Source organism: Periplaneta americana, chromosome 8 (assembly GCF_040183065.1).
Source record: "Periplaneta americana isolate PAMFEO1 chromosome 8, P.americana_PAMFEO1_priV1, whole genome shotgun sequence".
NCBI lineage: Eukaryota > Metazoa > Arthropoda > Insecta > Blattodea > Blattidae > Periplaneta > Periplaneta americana.
The window spans coordinates 136,417,148-136,435,784 of NC_091124.1; the positions used below are offsets into that span (position 1 = coordinate 136,417,148).

General features: G+C 36.0%; 1 protein-coding gene across 4 annotated transcripts in view; it reads left to right on the forward strand.

The window, feature by feature from the left end:
- The window catches only part of LOC138705080 (putative inorganic phosphate cotransporter), a 230,356-nt gene extending 212,368 nt beyond the window's left edge, over positions 1–17,988 (forward strand). The window contains exons 8-11 of one of the 4 annotated variants that reach the window (XM_069833694.1): positions 2,222–2,466; positions 5,302–5,425; positions 11,305–11,364; positions 17,823–17,988. In XM_069833694.1, the coding sequence (XP_069689795.1) occupies positions 2,222–2,466; positions 5,302–5,425; positions 11,305–11,324 (389 nt within the window). In that variant the 3' untranslated portion in view covers positions 11,325–11,364; positions 17,823–17,988. Of the gene's footprint in view, positions 1–2,221; positions 2,467–5,301; positions 5,426–11,145; positions 11,284–11,304; positions 11,365–17,822 lie in introns of those variants that run through there. The other 3 variants (XM_069833695.1, XM_069833693.1, XM_069833692.1) reach the window with 3 other exon arrangements.
- Positions 17,989–18,637: the final 649 nt, after the last annotated feature.

An 18,637-nucleotide genomic window follows, 5' to 3' on the forward strand; every position in this document is an offset into this window, starting at 1 on the left:
CACACAACCAATTCCACTTACCATATGATGTTGAAGTGAAATGGCGTGTGTACTCTCGCTGTTTTTCTTTTACGTCCATGGACAAATTTAACTCAGGAGTTGGTCTTTCCATTTTCACAATTTCAACTTTCTCGTTGTTATGTACGACGGTTAAAAGGCACTTTTAATAAACCTTCTATTACACAGTCATTTTCAACACAAACCTCTCCAGAAACTTGTTCTGCCATATTTTTCACAATATCACTTAATTGGGAAATTGAAAACTTAATAATTCACAATTAATATAACTCTTAGACACTCGAACAAATCACAGATTTAAAATAATGCACTGCAAAAACAAAATCACATTCAATTGCTAGCGTACTAAGCTATTGCTGCTTCGCGTCTGCGAAGAAACCGATCACGAGAGCGGCAACTCGCCCGCCTACATTGCACGATGGAAACAGAAGGGAGCGGGGGGACGGGCAGTTGTGCGAAGGACAGCGTGAGCGAAACGGTCACAGGCTACCTCACGTAGCAAGCGGTTTCTCCAGCGATGCCGCCTTGACAACTTGTTTCTTTTCGAGAGCAGAGAGCGCATATAAATCTCACAATTACTTTAATTTTAATTACTGTGGTAAAACTAATAATACAAAATTATTACGTTATGTTATATTATAAACTTTTTCTTTTGTAATTTCCTTGGGCTACCGCCGGTAGCCCCAGTAGTCCGCAAAATACGCCCCTGGGCGTACGGGCGGTCCTTGGCCTTTCTGTTGACTTGTTTTGATGCTCAAGAAGTCGTTCTGAAATTGTTTACCCACAATAAAATTGTGTTACGGCTGGGAACTCGCCCATATCGACCCACGTTGAAATGTTGTCGGAACCTACGCTGCATAAGAACTACTGAATCATTTGTTTAGGGGGAAAAAAAATAACATCTCCACGGCAAAAGCCCGATGCGATGCGTTCCACGGATCCATTACAACTGAAATGACATCAATAATGGCTTTCATTCCCTGCCCTCCTACAGTCGTGTGGCTGTCTTAGACACAGTTCCTGCCAACCTAAAAACGTCAAGTGTAATATATAAAACTTCAACTCATATACATGCATTCAAGTTTATTTTCCTAACCAATGGGCTTACTACTAATAAAATTCTACGACCATTTCTATCATGGAATGCCCGATTATTTTATTCTACCAAACTACCGGACCAGTATTTTACATGGCCACAGCTGTTAGGACCCAATCTCATTGACACTTTGTAGGAGCAGAAGCACAGAACAAAGCATTATACCTATTACAAAGTGAAGACACGTTATTACGAACTGAATAAAATAATATTAGAAATAAAATGCACAGATCAGCAATGAAACATAGGCTAAGGAAGTACACCTTCAGCAATATGCTTTTAAAATTAATTGCTGGGAGCACGTGGATAAAGGCAGCTGTAAATTAATTATTTATAGCAATACGGTCATTGCTGACATGGCAATAGGCAGCTATCGCATAGCAACTGTCAGCTGTTTAACTGATACTAGAATTCCTGTCAAACTCCAACTGTCATCGGAAAGATTATAGAAATAAAGGCAATAAGAACTATGTTCTTTCTATAACACAGATTACGAATGTAATTTACATTCACTATTCTGTCTTGTTTACATTCAGTTAATGTATTTCCTTATAACGTCAGCCAATTTCTTTACTTAATCAGAACATTTAAATATACACCTCTTATATTGTTTGATTTAAATAGTTGTTGAAATACGTAAGAAGTTAGATTGCAATAAATATACTATTTAATAGTATGAACATAATCGAAATAAAAACTGAAGACTGTAACTTCAGTTATCTGAAAAATGTTTAAAATAATGTCCCCTTCTATATTCTGGATAGAGATTTTATTTCTAAAAGACATGTAAATAAGTAAGAACCCTTATCACATTCAATGTGATATATACTGTAGTTGATTTTAAATATAGTTAGGATTTTTAAGCTGTCAATTTACTACATAAATTGCAAAATGATTTTATTGTTTTTTTCCAGTATAGAAAGAATTAAATTGATGTATTTAAATTAAATATATCACTTTGACCATGGTTCATTACAATTTATTGTTGATGGGGGAACAATTTTCTCTAGAAAAATATTTCTTTCGCAGAATCACATGTTAATTCACCACAATCATCACTAATCACGTTGTAAATAAAGCAGGTTGATTTGTTTGCTTTTTGTGTAGGCCACTGGATTCCAGGAGTGGCTCTGATCGGTCTTGCATTCTCCAGTAAAGACAACACCACGGGCGCAGTAGCACTGCTCACACTCGCTGTGGGTGTCAATTCTGCCACATATCTGGGCTTCCAACTAAACCACATCGACCTGTCTCCGAACTATGCTGGCACCATGATGGGGATAACCAACTGTGCAGCGAACATAATGTCTATTATAGCTCCACTGCTTGTAGGATATATAGTAACAGACGAGGTACGTTGTCTGGTATTTTGATCTGAAAATTGTAGATATCCATGCATTACATCACGTATAATTTGCCAATCCTTTCACACAGCTTCATATTAAAGTTCCTCGTAAATTTTAGGTTGCTTATCTAAATTTATTGAATTGGATTCGAGTCCTACCAAAGACATTTTGCCCTGTATTGTCTTCAAAACAGAGGTCCAGCATCATGCTCAACTCACGCCACGAAATTTCCGCTGTATCCGTGTAATGTCCTACATAGAGGTCCAACAAAATGGACTGAAAATAGAATTCCGAGGAATTCCTCCGATATAATTTATTATACTGTCATATCTAATGCACACAGAACTTTTACTGAGATGTAATACGAAGTCTGGAAGAAAATCAACCTCTGGAGCAAGCTGGATTTTGTTCCGGATTTTCAACGGCGGACCACATTCAGACATTGACGCAGATCATGGAAAAAGTCGAGGAACACAATTTGAAATTGTATATAGCCTTTGTGGATTATGCAAAAGCTTTCGATTCGATAGAACATATTAGTGTTTTGAAAGCACTTAAGAATCAGGGTGTTCCAATCAAATATATTAGACTGCTTGGCGTGCTGTACCAAAGAAATACAACAAAAGTGAAACTGGATACAGAAGGAACACCATTCAACATACAGCGAGGGGTGAGACAAAGAGATCCCTTGTCACCGAAGATCTTTAATTGTGTATTGGAGGAGGTCTTTCGCAAGTTACCTTGGGGTCGCAAGCACGGCATATCTATCGATGGAAGAAAACTGACCAATCTACTCTTCGCTGATGATGTGGTTCTGTTTGCCAGATCCAGGAAACGATTGGAAGAGATGCTGAACGAATTGTGCGAAGAAAGCATGGCAGTAGGGCTAAAAATCAACACCAGCAAAACCAAAGTACTGACAAATGACGCAGAAGGACAGATGATCGTCAACAATGCGAACATGGAATCTGTCACGCAATACATTTACCTTGGCCAGACTATATCATTTCAGAACAGCATGGACAAAGAAATTGATAGACGAATAGCATCGGCATGGAGAAAGTTTTGGAGTCTGTCCTTCATCCTAATGGACAAGAGCCAGAAATTGCAGAACAAGAGGCAGATCTTCAACAGCTGCATTGCACCTGTACTTCTATATGGGGCGCAATCCTGGTCACTCACCAAGAAACAGGCATTAAAATTAGGAAGATGCCAAAGAAGAATGGAAAGGAAAATTCTCGGAATAAGCCTGAAAAACAGAATCAGAAACGAAGAAGTACGGCGACGAAGCGGCGTAGAGGACGTGGTGACACTCGCTAAAAGGATGAAATGGCGCTGGGGAGGACACGTGATACGAATGCAACCTACCAGATGGGCATACACGGCGACACTGTGGGATCCAAGAATTGGCTGGAGAAACCGTGGACGACCGAGGACCAGATGGGGGGACGAGTTCCAGTTGCAGCTAGGAGGACTGTGGACCAGAATAGGACGTCAAAGAACACGGTGGAAGGACGCAGTCAACCAACTTTGAGTGGGAGCAACAACCAGTGCTAGCGAAATTGTGGACAAAGAACTAGGAATGTAAATAGACCATCAGGTCGGCTCTTCTGATGGTCAAGACTTGAGCCACCCCTGCCCAAGCAAGAGGCCTTGCTCCACTGGGGATTTACGGCTTTATTATTATTATTATTATTATTATTATTATTATTATTATTATTATTATTAATACGAAGTGCAAATTATCTAGTGTATTTTAACAGTTTTAGTGTTAAGATAGGATGGAACAAACAAATATAAGGTACAAAACAAACGAAATTAGTCAATTATGTTAGAAAAATAATAAGTTTGAAACAATATAATTAAACAAAAACAAGCAAATAAACCAAAAACATATTCCGAGAAAAAAAAGAATAGGCTATTCCTCACACTGCCACTGGCTGTGACTATCTAGATCAGCGATACAGAATTGCACTCCAATTGTAGCATAAGTCACGAGCCAGACTACGTCATTCATCCCTTCCCGCAAGGCCACGCATCATCCACCTGACAAGATACAGAAGATTTATATTCACTGTCTAGAGGTGGAATTCGAAGCAATATCAGTCGGAAAGTACTACAGTAGTTTAAAGAGCAATGGGAAAATGAATAAATACTTCTCTATTCAAAATAATCACAAAGCACGTTTTCTCATTTGTGAACAGTTTGTTGTAATTATTATGGTCGGAAATACTTTCGTTATTTTTTCCGTGGGCACGAGTTTCTTGCAATCCGTCACATAGTTGTAGACGAGTCACGGAGAAGTCATTCAACGCCAGTGGACTGTGAAAGGGAAACCAATGCTTTCCCCATGCTTCCACCACTATCTCTGTGAGTTCTGCATCCCTGATTTAGATCTAAAAGAATACCTTAACAGAATCGGAATAATTAGCAACAAACATGGGTGCTATCTGCTACAACACGCAGCTGTGAAGAAAGATCGGCTCTTTTTTTTTTTTTTTTGCTGAAAATCTTACTCAGAGAAGCAAAGTAAGCAGGAATTTGTAAGCTTATGTTGAGCAACAAAAGCGTTTATGACTTAAAAGAAAATCAGGTCATTGAAAAATGAATACAGCTCGGACCTAAACAAGGAATTTTAGATCATAGTTCGAATTTCTTTGACTATGTTATATTGGCCGGGATGTAATTATAGCAGAAAGTGGCGAAATGAATCAGCATGTGAAATGATTAGATCTGCTGGATGGATATACATTTAACTTTCATCCGTATGAAGTGTTCAGTTCTTTACCGTGTTAAACATTAAACGATGAAAGTTCATGTAATCAGTTTTTTTTGTTTCAGGCCAGCGAGACACAATGGCAAATCGTGTTCTTTATTTCGTCCGGTATCTACTTCGCTGGAAACCTGATATTTGTGCTCTTTGGTAAAGCAGAAATCCAGCCGTGGAATGAACCTACCAGAAATAGTGAGTATTTCTTAGTTGCTTCTTAAATATACATTTTAAATCGTCTTTGTGACAACTGCTAACTTCTGTTCATCTGTCTACCTATGAAAACGAAAAAAGCCTGTCATATTCTCATTAGTAAGGAACGTTTCTTCTCGATCGTCACTGGTCTTCGGGAAATGTTTCCCTTACCAAGAACACTCTATTTGTGATATTCCATTTTTATCATCTAAACATAGAAAAACAGAAAGAATATATTCATTCATTCCAGTGGCGTATACTGGTTAAAGGGTTTGGGCTACCGCTGACCCTATTATTACACAAAATATATCTAACAATTAGCCTACTTTAATTTTAATTACTATGGTAAAACTAATAATACAAAATTATTACATTATGTTATATTATAAACTTTTTCTTTTGTAATTTCCTTGGGCTACCGCCGGTGGCCCGCAAAATACGCCCCTGATTCATTCATAGTGTTCTAGCCAAGAGCAGATCTTTCACTGCAAACACAGTTTTCTCCAATCATTCCTATTTTCTGCCTTTCTCTTTGTCTCCTCATATGATCCATATATCTCAATGTCGAAAATATAATCAATGCGTATTTCTGTTGTGAGTGTAAAGTATAGTCTTGAACAAGGAATTCTTACTTATGGGGCATTCATCCCAATTTAACTTTTGCAATGATAAAATGTGGAATGGTTTGTTAATCTCCAAAATATCCGTTATTGAAGTCAGAAATTTTCACACAAAATGGAATGTTGGAAACGCTTCTACACTTCACAAAAATCGAAATAGGCCTACGGTATTGATTAGTGCTCATATGTTTCTTCAAGAGTCAACAGATGATAAATTCTGGAATATACGTCAACTTAATACCGAATTAATACTTTTAGAAAATTGACTGAAAAATTATGTACAGTATACTTTACTATAAAACATCATTACACACACCACTATTATTCAGTCATAAAATTCATGAAGATTTTAGCGGTCGTTCTGTGGCTGTGTGGTGCTCCTGATTTTAATCTGTGTGAATTTCATCTGCTGGAAACATTTAAAGAAAAAGTTTATAAAATAACTAGTTATATTTATTCTCACGTCCTAGATAAATTTAAGACAATATCAATAGAGATACAGCCCGCAATACACAGCAGAAGGGAAGATAGGAGGGGGAGGAAACCTAAACTGCTTAAATTTGAATGAACAAGTGATGGCTAAGAGGAGGGAGATCATGCCTTACCTCTCCACCCTGCTTGTGTATTAAGGAGTTGACTAGCAATTCAAGAAATGCTGCACTCTGCTATAGATAGTCACTAGTCAGACCATTCACTAAATAACAGACCGTTTTGCTTTGTCGATTGTCAAGGCAAATTGCAGTTTATTGGGAGATAGGAGAAATCACGCGAGATGGAGGACAGTGGCGATCACAAAAAACATTCTTTATAAAGAAAGATATTAAGAAAAAACTGAAATTTGAAAGTAGCTGGCCTGTTTTACCTGATCAATATGTTACTAATTTTTTCTTGATCGTAATTAGCCTCGATAAATATATTTTTGTTTAGTCTAACGAAACAACTTTTCTGGGAAAGATAAATTACTATAGAAGAAACATTATACCTGAGGAAATGAAATTAGTTAGTTACATAAAAGGAAGGTTTAGTTTCTAATACCAACAAACACAAATTAAAAAATAGCGCCTTTAATAAAATAGAATACAAAAAAAAAAGAGTTGAATCCTCATAGAAAATAAATTAATGATACCTATATCTGTAGGCAAATCATGATCAAAATAGATATAGATTGACTTGTAAGATAAACTTAGGGTCGATTTCTAAAACACGGACGAAATCGTGGTTCCAAACCTCTGCTTTTAAACCGCGATCGAGGTCTGAATCCTTATGCGATTTCTAAAACGAAGTCGAGACGCGGCTTAAGAAGAAACCGAGGTTCGTGGGTTTTATATATGGCAACACAGCTTAGAATTGATTTTTATTCTTGTAAACAGTCGATATTAGAAAGAAATTAATATCAGGATTAATATTTTTATTGAATTGCAGTAAGTCACATTCTTTTGTTCTCAGCTAAGTTATTGTTATATTTACAAATTTAGAGAATATAATGCGTTTAAAATACTAGTATTACTTAGTATTTAATAGGGAACGGATTTTTAGGTACCAGAATGGTATTGCCCAAATAATTAGCATAAATAAAGTGTTTATATTGTAGTTTATAATTTGTTCATAACTACTACCAACATTAACTACCTGAAAACCCGGTTCTAAGGAATTAATAACCTAAATATTAACTGGATTAAAATTTCAATTGAAACTAAAATGTAGTATGGTTCTATTTTCACATGTACTAGGCTAGTATTGCGTGGAAAGCCCCAGTAGCATAAAACTTAAAATAACAAGACAAAATCACGTTTGCTTTATATTTTTATAGGCCCACATCAATTTCGAGTATTAAATAAAATGTACAAAATTACTGTAAAAACTAGGAATTAAGTTATATAGTCTTATGGGCATAAATTTATAATTAATATAAAATATTATATCTTACTTCCCTGAAATCAACAAAAAGGTGTAAAAAATTGTCAACCCACCGCCTCTTGCACTTCGTTGCGGATTGTATTTAGCGTTCTTGCTCAATTTTGTGTTGATTCCTTCGAAAATTTAAATATTCGTCTGAAATTATCGTTGTTACATAGTTACAAAGGATTATCCATGTCACGCACTCTAATCTGGTAGAGATCAATTTTCACTTGATAATATCCAGCTGATCTACTATCTCCATCTTGTATACATGAAGCCATGGTTTTAAACCTACCCCAGGCGTGGTCTCTGCTTCAGACCATGGTTTCGAGCCATGGCTCAAAAAAATGAAAAAGACCTCGTTTTATAAACCAAAACGGAGTTTAAAGCCATGGCCGGGGTCTAGACCTCGTTTTAGAAATCGACCCTTAGTGGCAGAGACAGCAACAATAAACAATTATAATGTAAAAGTATTTGTTTCCTAATTTATTAGACTGGAATGCAGGTACCGTTATTAAGCAGATAAAGTTATCTGCTATTATGTGTGCGCCTAGCACACATACACACACATACATACATACATACATACATACATACATACATACATACATACATACATACATACATACATACATACATACATACATACATACATACATACATACATACATACATACATACATACATACATACAGTCTTTTGGGATGCGGAAAAGGTGATTGTGGTTGATTTTTTAGGGTTTCGACGTATTGGACAGAAGTTGTGTGCCCCTGCTCCAAAAAGTCTAACTTCATATTGCAGTGAGTTGTAAAACATGACTAGGCGTGGCTGTGTAAACTCCCTAGGTAAATTTTGTTAGGCCTATATTTGTAGTTAGTTTATGATTAAGAAACATCACAGAAGCATAAATTCAATACCGATACACTTACTTAGATCAGAGGTGCCGTTTTGTGTCACTAAGGGTACGTACACGTTGTAGCGGCGATAAACGATAAAAGAAGCAGCAACGCTATATTAGGGTACGTACACGTTAGAGCAACGATAAACGATAAAAGAAACGATCTAGCGACGCTTTGGTATTATCAAAGAATCAAGTGTTCATATCGGAGCAACGAGGACGCGGGAAGCGAACATTTTGATTTATCAGTGGAAGATATTCTATGCATTCACTTAATGAAAGAAGAGATATAGGAAATATCAGCTGCTAAGTTCAAGGTTAATATAAGTTAAATACGTACAAAATTAAACCAGTTTCTCATCCCAAAGATAGTATAAATTCGTTGTGTTGTGATTGGTTCTTGTGATCACATAACATATGACCAATAAATACACAACTAATCAATTTGCCAATATCTACAATAATTAATTTAATATGCCGAAATAATAATAAATCGATTAATACTCGGATATATTGACAACCACCGGTAATTATACAGATTAATATTATCTTAATCAGAGATCATATAAACGACAAGAGCGAAGAAAATGGTACTTTTCTTTTTCGTCGCTTTTATCGTGTATCTCCGCTTTTATCTACGCTACGCATAAGCAGAGGCCGACTCTGCAATCGCTTCTTCCAGTAATGGATATCAGTGCATGATTATGTGAAGAAAGTAGAGAACAATTACATTGAAAGTGAGCACGCGATGGACAGTATTTTGGAGAACATTTCCGTAAACTTAGGGACATCTGATTCCAGCACAGATCAGTCGTCTGATTCGGACGGAGAATAAGAATATAAAGATGGAATAGCGGGCGTAATTTCATTAGGTACCTTCGGACTCTTGAGTAGGAAAGTGGTGATACTAAGGTAAGACGAATGTTTTTAGAAAGAGATGAAACGCATATGCCTGCCGCTCTGAGCTTGAGAACCGTAACCCAAACAACCCCCACTTCTCTACCCTGCTGGCCGGCAATTTAAAACTTCGCGCAGGTTGGTGCCATAACATCTCGTCTCAGCTCTACATACTCTTAGTGACGCTCCCCTACTTTACCCCTTCCAGTATGTTGTGTACAGAGACAAGGTAGGCCTATAGGCCTAATTCATAGCACTCACTCTCTAGCAGTATGCGAATCAGTTTGTACACAACAAGACTAGAACAGTGTTCAGTGTTGGGTTAGCATGATTTTTCGTCACATACACACGCATACCGTTATAATTTTCAATAAAATCAGACTTAGTATCATATAACTTAGAATTCGAGATTATTCGCTTGCAGAGTGATACTAATCTACGGAACTGCGGAAAGTGAGGGATTGAGGTATATAAATTGATAAATCAAGAAGAGTTTTCTAATTTGCATAATTTCAGTGGACGTGTAGCGAAAATGTTTACATCAACATACATAATACGTGAACAGTTGTATTCAGTTTTAACTAACAAAAACATAAAACGATTAGGGATTATTGATTCTAATTTATCTTCTGTACTGCGAGTGAATGTAATTGTCATTCTCCATTCTTTCTACATGATGTTTCCAAACAACTGTAAGTGTGAATGAATTCTAAAAAATGGCTGAATTCTTCATTATCATGGAGTTTCTTAGTGTTATTTATAGTCGAGAAGTGTATAACCGAAGATTTTTATATATTCCGTATCGCCATTGCTCGTTATTCAGATTTTGTAATGGCCATTTGAAATAATTTTCGTTTCGTGAATATTGCTAATTATTTACTATTTTGACAGATAAGCTAACTGCAATTGATTTAGAATCTTATGCCTTCCTTGTACAGGCTATACCAACAGTGATTTTAATAAATTTGTAAGTCTTGAATTGAGTCTCTTTAAGTAGTAGTAAATGTTTAATTAATCACTCCCATTATTTTGACGACTGATATTCAATAAATAATATATACCTACTGTATCTCTTTCTTCAACATAATGAAATTTCACAGTCTAAATAATAAGGTTCTTTTATGTATATAATAAATTAACGCAAATACCAGTTTTGTATGTATTTTGCATTGTGTCGAATTACTTATGAAATCCACAAAGCAGACGAACAACAAAAAAGACAGTGGAAATAGGAAGTCAGCCATGAGATGTGTACCCTATAGCGATGTAATATAAATCTACAATGATTTTTAATTTTAATAATATGATTAGGCCTATATTTATTTCGGAGTTACTTATTTTTATGTGTGAATAATTCAGACATTGATTAATTAAGAGTTCCATTGCTGTTGCTGTCATATTTTCAGGATTGCGAATAATAAGGGACTCTGATATAATGGGATTATCGTTACTCTACGTCTACAATGTTGATGGTCACAATGCAAAAGCGTAACTTCAACAATTATTGTTCACTTCCATCGTTGTCATATTTATATTCCATGGAATCTTGTGATGTATTTGTACAGGCAATATTTGTTGTTGGTGAAGCAAACCGAAATTGAAACCGAAAACAAGCTTCTAGTCTGGTGAGTACCGGTAACGTATCCTGCACCCACTGCGTGTGATTTGAGGTTTGGGAACGCGATTTATTGAAATTATGAAGGAATGTGGTGCTTCACTGCTATGGATAAGTTGGTTTTTACATCTAGAGTGACAGCACTTATGAAACTGTAACTTATGCTTTACTAACGCACTTTGCAGTTTGTGATCTCACTAGCACAAGATATTTGTCCTTATTCACTTTTCCTCCACAACTAAGAAACAAAGCCTATTTAATAGTTTGTCTGCATTTCCTTATTTCTTCTTTCAATCCACCAATCTTCGGCAACTATTCAATTCACATAAATACTGTATTAGATTAGTGCAAGCAGAAGCACACATTAGAAAGTTGGCATTTTATTGCTTCCGCACTACTACACTTATTTTACAACATGTAAACTAATAGTATGTGGTTTTCTTTTATGCGTTTGTATCTGAGAGTAAATAATTCTAATTATATGCTATATTACATGATGTAGGCTAATAGAATTAAATTGTCATACAGAAGAGTCGCAAATGATATTCAAAAGAATCAAAGCTATTGAAATAAGAATTTAAATAGCCTAAAAGGTATTCATGCTGTCAATAGTCGAGTATTTTGATTCTTGAAATTAAGAAATCTGGACGACACAAATGTCAATAATTTTACAGACCTTTATCTAAAGAGATGATTAGTTTAATATTTCCTGTGTACAATATGTACATCGTAATAAGGAAGTATGTGTGAATTTAATGACACTAATTTTAACTAATGTGGTAAGGTCTAGTGACTGCTTTATCGGAAAATTAGGGTCTTCCCCAAGTCATCTTTTATAGCTGTTTAAGTTAAAATACTGTATATCCTAATGCCGCAGTTCCTGTTTTAAACGACTTTGTGACATCATAGTACATATTGGTACTACAGTATATGGGCCTACTTTGTAGGCCTATTTAACACAGATTACAAGCGTTTATCTTCGACGCACCAATGTAACTTTGTTTACTACTCCCATGTGTTTATATATATATATATATATATATATATATATATATATATATATCTCAGTAGTGGCCCGTGGTTACAAAGGTTGGCAGTTCTGCATGAAAAATAGTGTATTTAGCAAATGCATGCTGTTTATTGCATCTAAATCGGATAACGCGTATAATTACAGCCCCTTCTCGAAGTTGACTGTGCAGCCGAAATTGTATTCCAACCATCCGTGCGCTACACCTCTCTCACTTGGTACAACTAGTGACGTAGTGGAGATGTTCTCCACATGCTTTTCTAGTTTTTTAAGTCAAATTAACTAAATCCTTCACTCCGGTGTTTGTCCATGTATTTTCTCCTCTAAACAGAATACACGGGTGGGCGAGAAAGCGTTTTCATGAGGGCAGCAAAAAACCAATCCTTTCCATTAAAATTTCGGTATTAAAATAACTAGTAGGCTACATGATTTCCTCAACTTTTCCCAGAAATTTCAGTATTTAAATTTTGTGTAGGACGTCCTAATTTATTAAGTTAACATGCAATTTCTCTTTTAATTTCAAAAGGGTTGGTCAATTAGGTTTTCATTTCATTCATTTTTAATATTAAATATTTCCTTAGAAACACTGACTAATCACATTACACCACCCACAGTACTATAACACACTGGAAATGTAATGACATACAATAGTCCAGAAGCCTATGTGTTCTAACGCAGGTCATAAAGAGATGAGGGTGTTGGCGGTTATTTTGTATACAATGAAACCTGCCTTTGCAGTCACTCATTTAAACGGCCACCTGGCCAAAAGGCCAATTTTCTCTGGAACCAATTGGATTTGCCATAAGATCAATACAAATTGTCTCTTTATTTAGCGGCCACCTCATGCTTCGGCCAGCGGCCGGGGTCTGTTTGAATTGGAACCTAACTATAACAGTCACTGTCCAACAAAAATTTTTTTCACGGATACTGTCTGACCTATTTTTTCGATGGTTAGAGGACAGAGAGCAATATCACGAGTACAATAGCTAAGTGTACAACAGTACACCCTCCATATCTTGAGGTTAGTTGGTTACTGTTTTATGACTCTTTTGTCACTTTCCACTCCGACCCTGCACAGCTATAAACCCTTACTCGTTTTTAAAGGATTGAAACACCGGACGTTTTCTATCGAAAATGTCACAGTGTGTTTTGGGTCAGTAGTTAACCATTCGAATTTTTTTTTCTCTCCTCTTTCCATCTTTTTCTGTTTGGACCAGCTTTTACGAATTTTTCTTCTTTTCATTCAGTTCATTCAGAGGAACTGTGACGTTAGTTTGAGAGAGAAATCATGCCTAACAATAAATCTAGAGTGGTATTAAGTTCAGAGGTGAGACGAAAAATGATTGAACAAAGTGAGAAGGGAACATCTGCGAAAAAAATTGCAGAAATATTCAAATGTGGAAGGACACAAATACACTGTATAATTAAGATGAAATATTAAAAGAATGGGAGGAAAATATGCATGGTGGCCAAAAAAGAAGAGAGAATCTGTGTTTAGTAATGTGAATGATTTCGTTTACGAATGATTCAAGTGTGCGAGGGCGAAGAAATTGAGTTTTGAAAAGGCTAGTTGCAAGAATGGAAGAGGCTGACATTAATATGCACGATTGTTGTACGCGTACAGTACTAAAATGTCAATGAAATTCAGTACTTTCATGCTGATTCATAAAAAACCGCAACCTTAATGAAGCGGCCACCTGATAAAACGGCCATTTTACGAGGTAACTTCAGATGGCCGCTTTAGACAGGTTTCACTGTATTCGGAAAGAGCTGCTTCGGTTGCAGCTCTAATGCAGTCTTATGGGACGGTGAAGAAAACCAGTTTTCTGCTGCCGACTACCCTACCTTGAGCTTCAGAAACTGCCGATCACAGATCCGAAAAGTACACTACAGCTAAAATTCTCGAGCAGTTCAAGGCTCCTACAGACAGTAAATTCTCGAATCGAAAAAGAATGAATTGGAAAAATAAATGAAACAATGAACTAGGTTACGTAAAAGCACGTTTTACATTTTTAATTTTTTCAGGTTCATTGAAATGGCGGTTCTGCAGCTCTGCAGTTATTATTGTAGAGCCGCCCCTGATATATATACTGTCTGTAGGAGCCTTGAACTGCTCGAGAATTTTAGTTGTAGTGTACTTTTCGGATCTGTGATCGGGAGTTCCTGAACCTCAACGTAGGGTAGTCGGCAGCAGAAAACTGGTTTTCTTCACCGTCCCATAAGACTGCATTAGAGCTGCAACCGAAGCAGCTCTCTCCGAATATACAGTACAAAAGAACCGTCAACACCCTCATCTTTTTATGACCTGCGTTAGAACACATAGGCTTCTGGACTACTGTATATCATTACAGTTCCAGTGTGTTATAGTACTGTAGGTAGAGTGATGTGCCTAGTCAGTGTGTCTAAGAAAATATTTTATATTAAAAATGAATGAAATGAAAAGCTAATCGACCAATCCTTTTCGAAATTAAAAGAGAAACTGCATTTTAGCTTAGAAATTAGAACGTCCTACACAAAATTTATATATTGAAATTTCTGGAAAAATTCGAGGAAATCGTCATTTTAATACCGAAATGTGTAATGGAAACGACTGGTTTTTTGCTGCACTCATGAAAACGCTTTCTCCTCCATCAATGTATTCTGTTTAGAGGAGAAAATGCATGGACAAACAGCGAAGTGAAGGATTTAGTTAATTTGACTTAAAAAACTAGAAAAGCATGTGGGGCACATCTCCACTACGTGACTAGTTGTACCAGGTGGGAGAGGTGTAGAGCACGGATGGTTGGAGTACAATTTCGGGTGCACAGTCAACTTCGAGAAGGCGCTGTAATTACACGCGTTATCCAATTTAGATGCAGCAATAAACAGCACGCGTTTGCTAAATACACTATTTTTCATGCAGAACTGCCAACCTTTGTAGCCGCGGGCCGCTACTGATATATATATATATATATATATATCAGTTCTCAATGAGCAAGCAACCGAGTAAGACGTGATTGACCGTGAGCCTGCTAACTTAGCAAAGTGCAGTAGTATACGGAAGCCGTTTCATAGTGAGTAATAAGTGAGGTGAAAGATCTGTGGAGAATGGATACCACAAGTCTAAAGGCGACCATCGATAGTATTAACAAAAAATTGGAAGATCTACAAAAGGAAAACAATATATTAAAAAAGAAGGTGAAATACTTAGAAGAAGAGAAAAGGAGGAACAACTTAATTTTCTTTGATATTGAAGAACAGGTGAAAGACAGTCTATGGACACGTATGAAGTGATAGGAAATGTGTGCTGGGAATGGTTAGGCATCGACATTGGGAATGGTCAAGTGAAAGAGGTGTATAGAATGGGGCATAGGGAAAATATGCCCATATTGGTCCGACTAGCAAACCGAATGATTAAAGAGAAAATCATGGATTGTAAGAAAGCATTGAAAGACTCGAGCATTAGTAGATGAAGATTTTGAATATGGGGTGAGGTGTAGAAGGAAGGTGTTAGTGCCGTTTATGAAAACAGCTAGGAATAATGGACATTATGCAAAATTAATTAAGGACAAATTGAAAATTAACGGGTAGTTATTTGATGTTGAATTTTGTTTGGAAAACTTGAATGCGTCAGAAAATGGAGAGAATATTGACGAAAGTAAAAGATTAGAGATAAAGGAGAGAGTTAGAAAGATTGTTAATAATAGTGGAAGAAATAGAAAAGGTAAAGTTGCGGAAGACATGAGGGCAGTGACTCAAGAGATTGCGAGGGAAGAATGTCGAAAGAATCCATCGTCAGCAAATTCCACTCAGGTGGTGAACTCTAAGGCAGCGGCTGCACCATCTAGTAGACGACCAGAAATGACGTCACCCCAAAGCCAAGCCAGCGGAACAAGCATAGTATCAGATGGCAACAGAAGTGGAGAAAGGCAGATGGAGAGATAGAGAGGAATGCAGAACCGACGAAAGAAGAGACTGGTGAACGAGGAAGCGACATAAGTGTGGGGAGTAGAAGGGGAAGTAGTGAGTATGTAAAGCGTGCCAGGAGTGAGAAATGAGGGGGCAATAGTGGAGAAAAACCTGTCTATAATCTGAGGAAATGGTGCATCAGTGGGCTGAAATAATAGTAGGTTAGCTAGGTAATGGATAAATGGAAGTGAGCTGTTGTACTTTTTTCAGTGTTAAATAATGTTATAAAGTGAAAGCAATGTTGCTAGGATACGAGTGCTAATGTGTTGTGTGAGAAGAGTTTAGACAGTGAATATAATAATAGTTCAAGTTTTTAGTGAAATAGTCAACAAGGGTTAGGTCTTATATATTAAATAAGTTATATGTATTGTTATTTAAAGTAGTAAGTTAGTTATGAAGGTAGGAATGAGAATAAGAGAAGGGAAGTAGAATAGTAGTGGATAAAGTAAAAGGATGGTCAAGTGAAACTGAAGGGATATGAAAGACATAGCAAGAAAAGGCTTTCAAGTGTCAAAATACGTCCTGTTTAAAGTTGTAAATAGTGCAAGTAAGGGAATGCTGGCCCGAATACAGAAAAGTGAAGGGCCAGCAGGACCGAAGATTTTGAGAAATATATATCATATATCATATCATATATATACCTACCTACAGTACCTACAACTCACACAGAAATGGTACGGTAGCTCAACGCTAGAATTTACATGTTATTTTATACTGTAATAGCATTGCTTACCTGAGCAGGGAACTCTTCTTGGCTCTAAGTTGTTCATTTGTACCTGGTAGATAAACCGTATTTCAGAAACTATTAAATAATAGATTCCGTTGTGAGAAACTAACTATACAAAATCAATTTTCATGTCGCATAATATATTCCTGTCAATTTTAAAATATTACATACAAAAAGCATTGATACACTGTGCGATTCATCCAGTTTTAAATACACTAACTAAATATTTCCAGAAAATTTAATTTCCAAAAGAATATACAATACCTCCTTGTACTTGAAAGTTTATCACTTCTTATTTCATACCTTAGTATTTTTTTTCTTATGTTCGGGGGGGAATACATATTTACGAGGTTGGACAATAAAATAACGAGATTGATTTTTTTCCCTCCTGATGAAGCAACCCTGCAGCCTCTTACCAGCGATATGTTTGAGCTTGGTCCTTGCAACTTGCAAGCCGTCAATGTGGAGTAGCTCCTTCACTAGTAGAGTTGTATGCAATGCAATGGAATCTAATAATATCGCACAGCAGTATGCCATCTTGTTTTGTGTGAATATATTTATTTATTTATTTATTTATTTATTTATTTATTTATTTATCTACTCTTTATTTATTTATTCATTTATTTATACAAAATAAAACTAGGAAACATTTAAGAAGCTCATTATTGCTTATTAGGCAGTAAACAGCATTAACTGCCACCAGTCAAAATGAACCTTATTAAAATAATCTTTGAACGTAAAAAGAATACTTTCTTTCTTTTTATAGGAGACGTCGAGGGAGCAGAAAATATGGCGATGGAAGAAACACAAACGAAGGATAAGTTCTAAGACGATGTAACACATGACAGACGTTTGTACATATTGTAAATATATTGTATTATAATTAATGTATTATAGCCTATTATTTAATAAAAAATATTATTCAAAACTAACTACACAATACCATTTAATGCGCTTAATAAACATTTTACCTCTATTATTTATAATTACTTTTCCTTTCCTTAATTTTTTTACCTCTCTTTCAGTATAGCTTTTCTCATTTCTTTGTCTCTTCCTTTCCATTTTTCCTTCTGTCTTTTTTCTTATGGTTTCGCGATTGATTTTTCTTCTAACCTAGCACTAGACCAAGGATAGCCAACATTTTTTGGGTTGAGAGCTACTTTTCGTTTCAGAAATTACTAGTGATTTACTAATAAATTAATGACACAGACAAATATACCATAACATATAAAATTGTAAAAGCAATGACATAAAAAGAGTAAGGTTTATTTAATTATTCTATAAGACCATTTTATTTTCTAAAAAATATTACACAAATTATCAAGCACTTGACACTGCAGTCTATCACATATACAATATACTTAAATAATTTATTGTGTACTTTTATTTTTTAAAGAATCACTTCGCTTGTTGCTGAACCCTTAACACTGCACTTCATCAAAAAAGACATGGCCAGTTTATTTATTATTTTATGTTTGAAAAATCTTTTCACTTGTTGTCATACACTTGACACAGCATTCCATCATTGAGATTTTCATGTTGCAAGTTATATAGGCCTAATGTTACTTCTGCTCTCAAGGA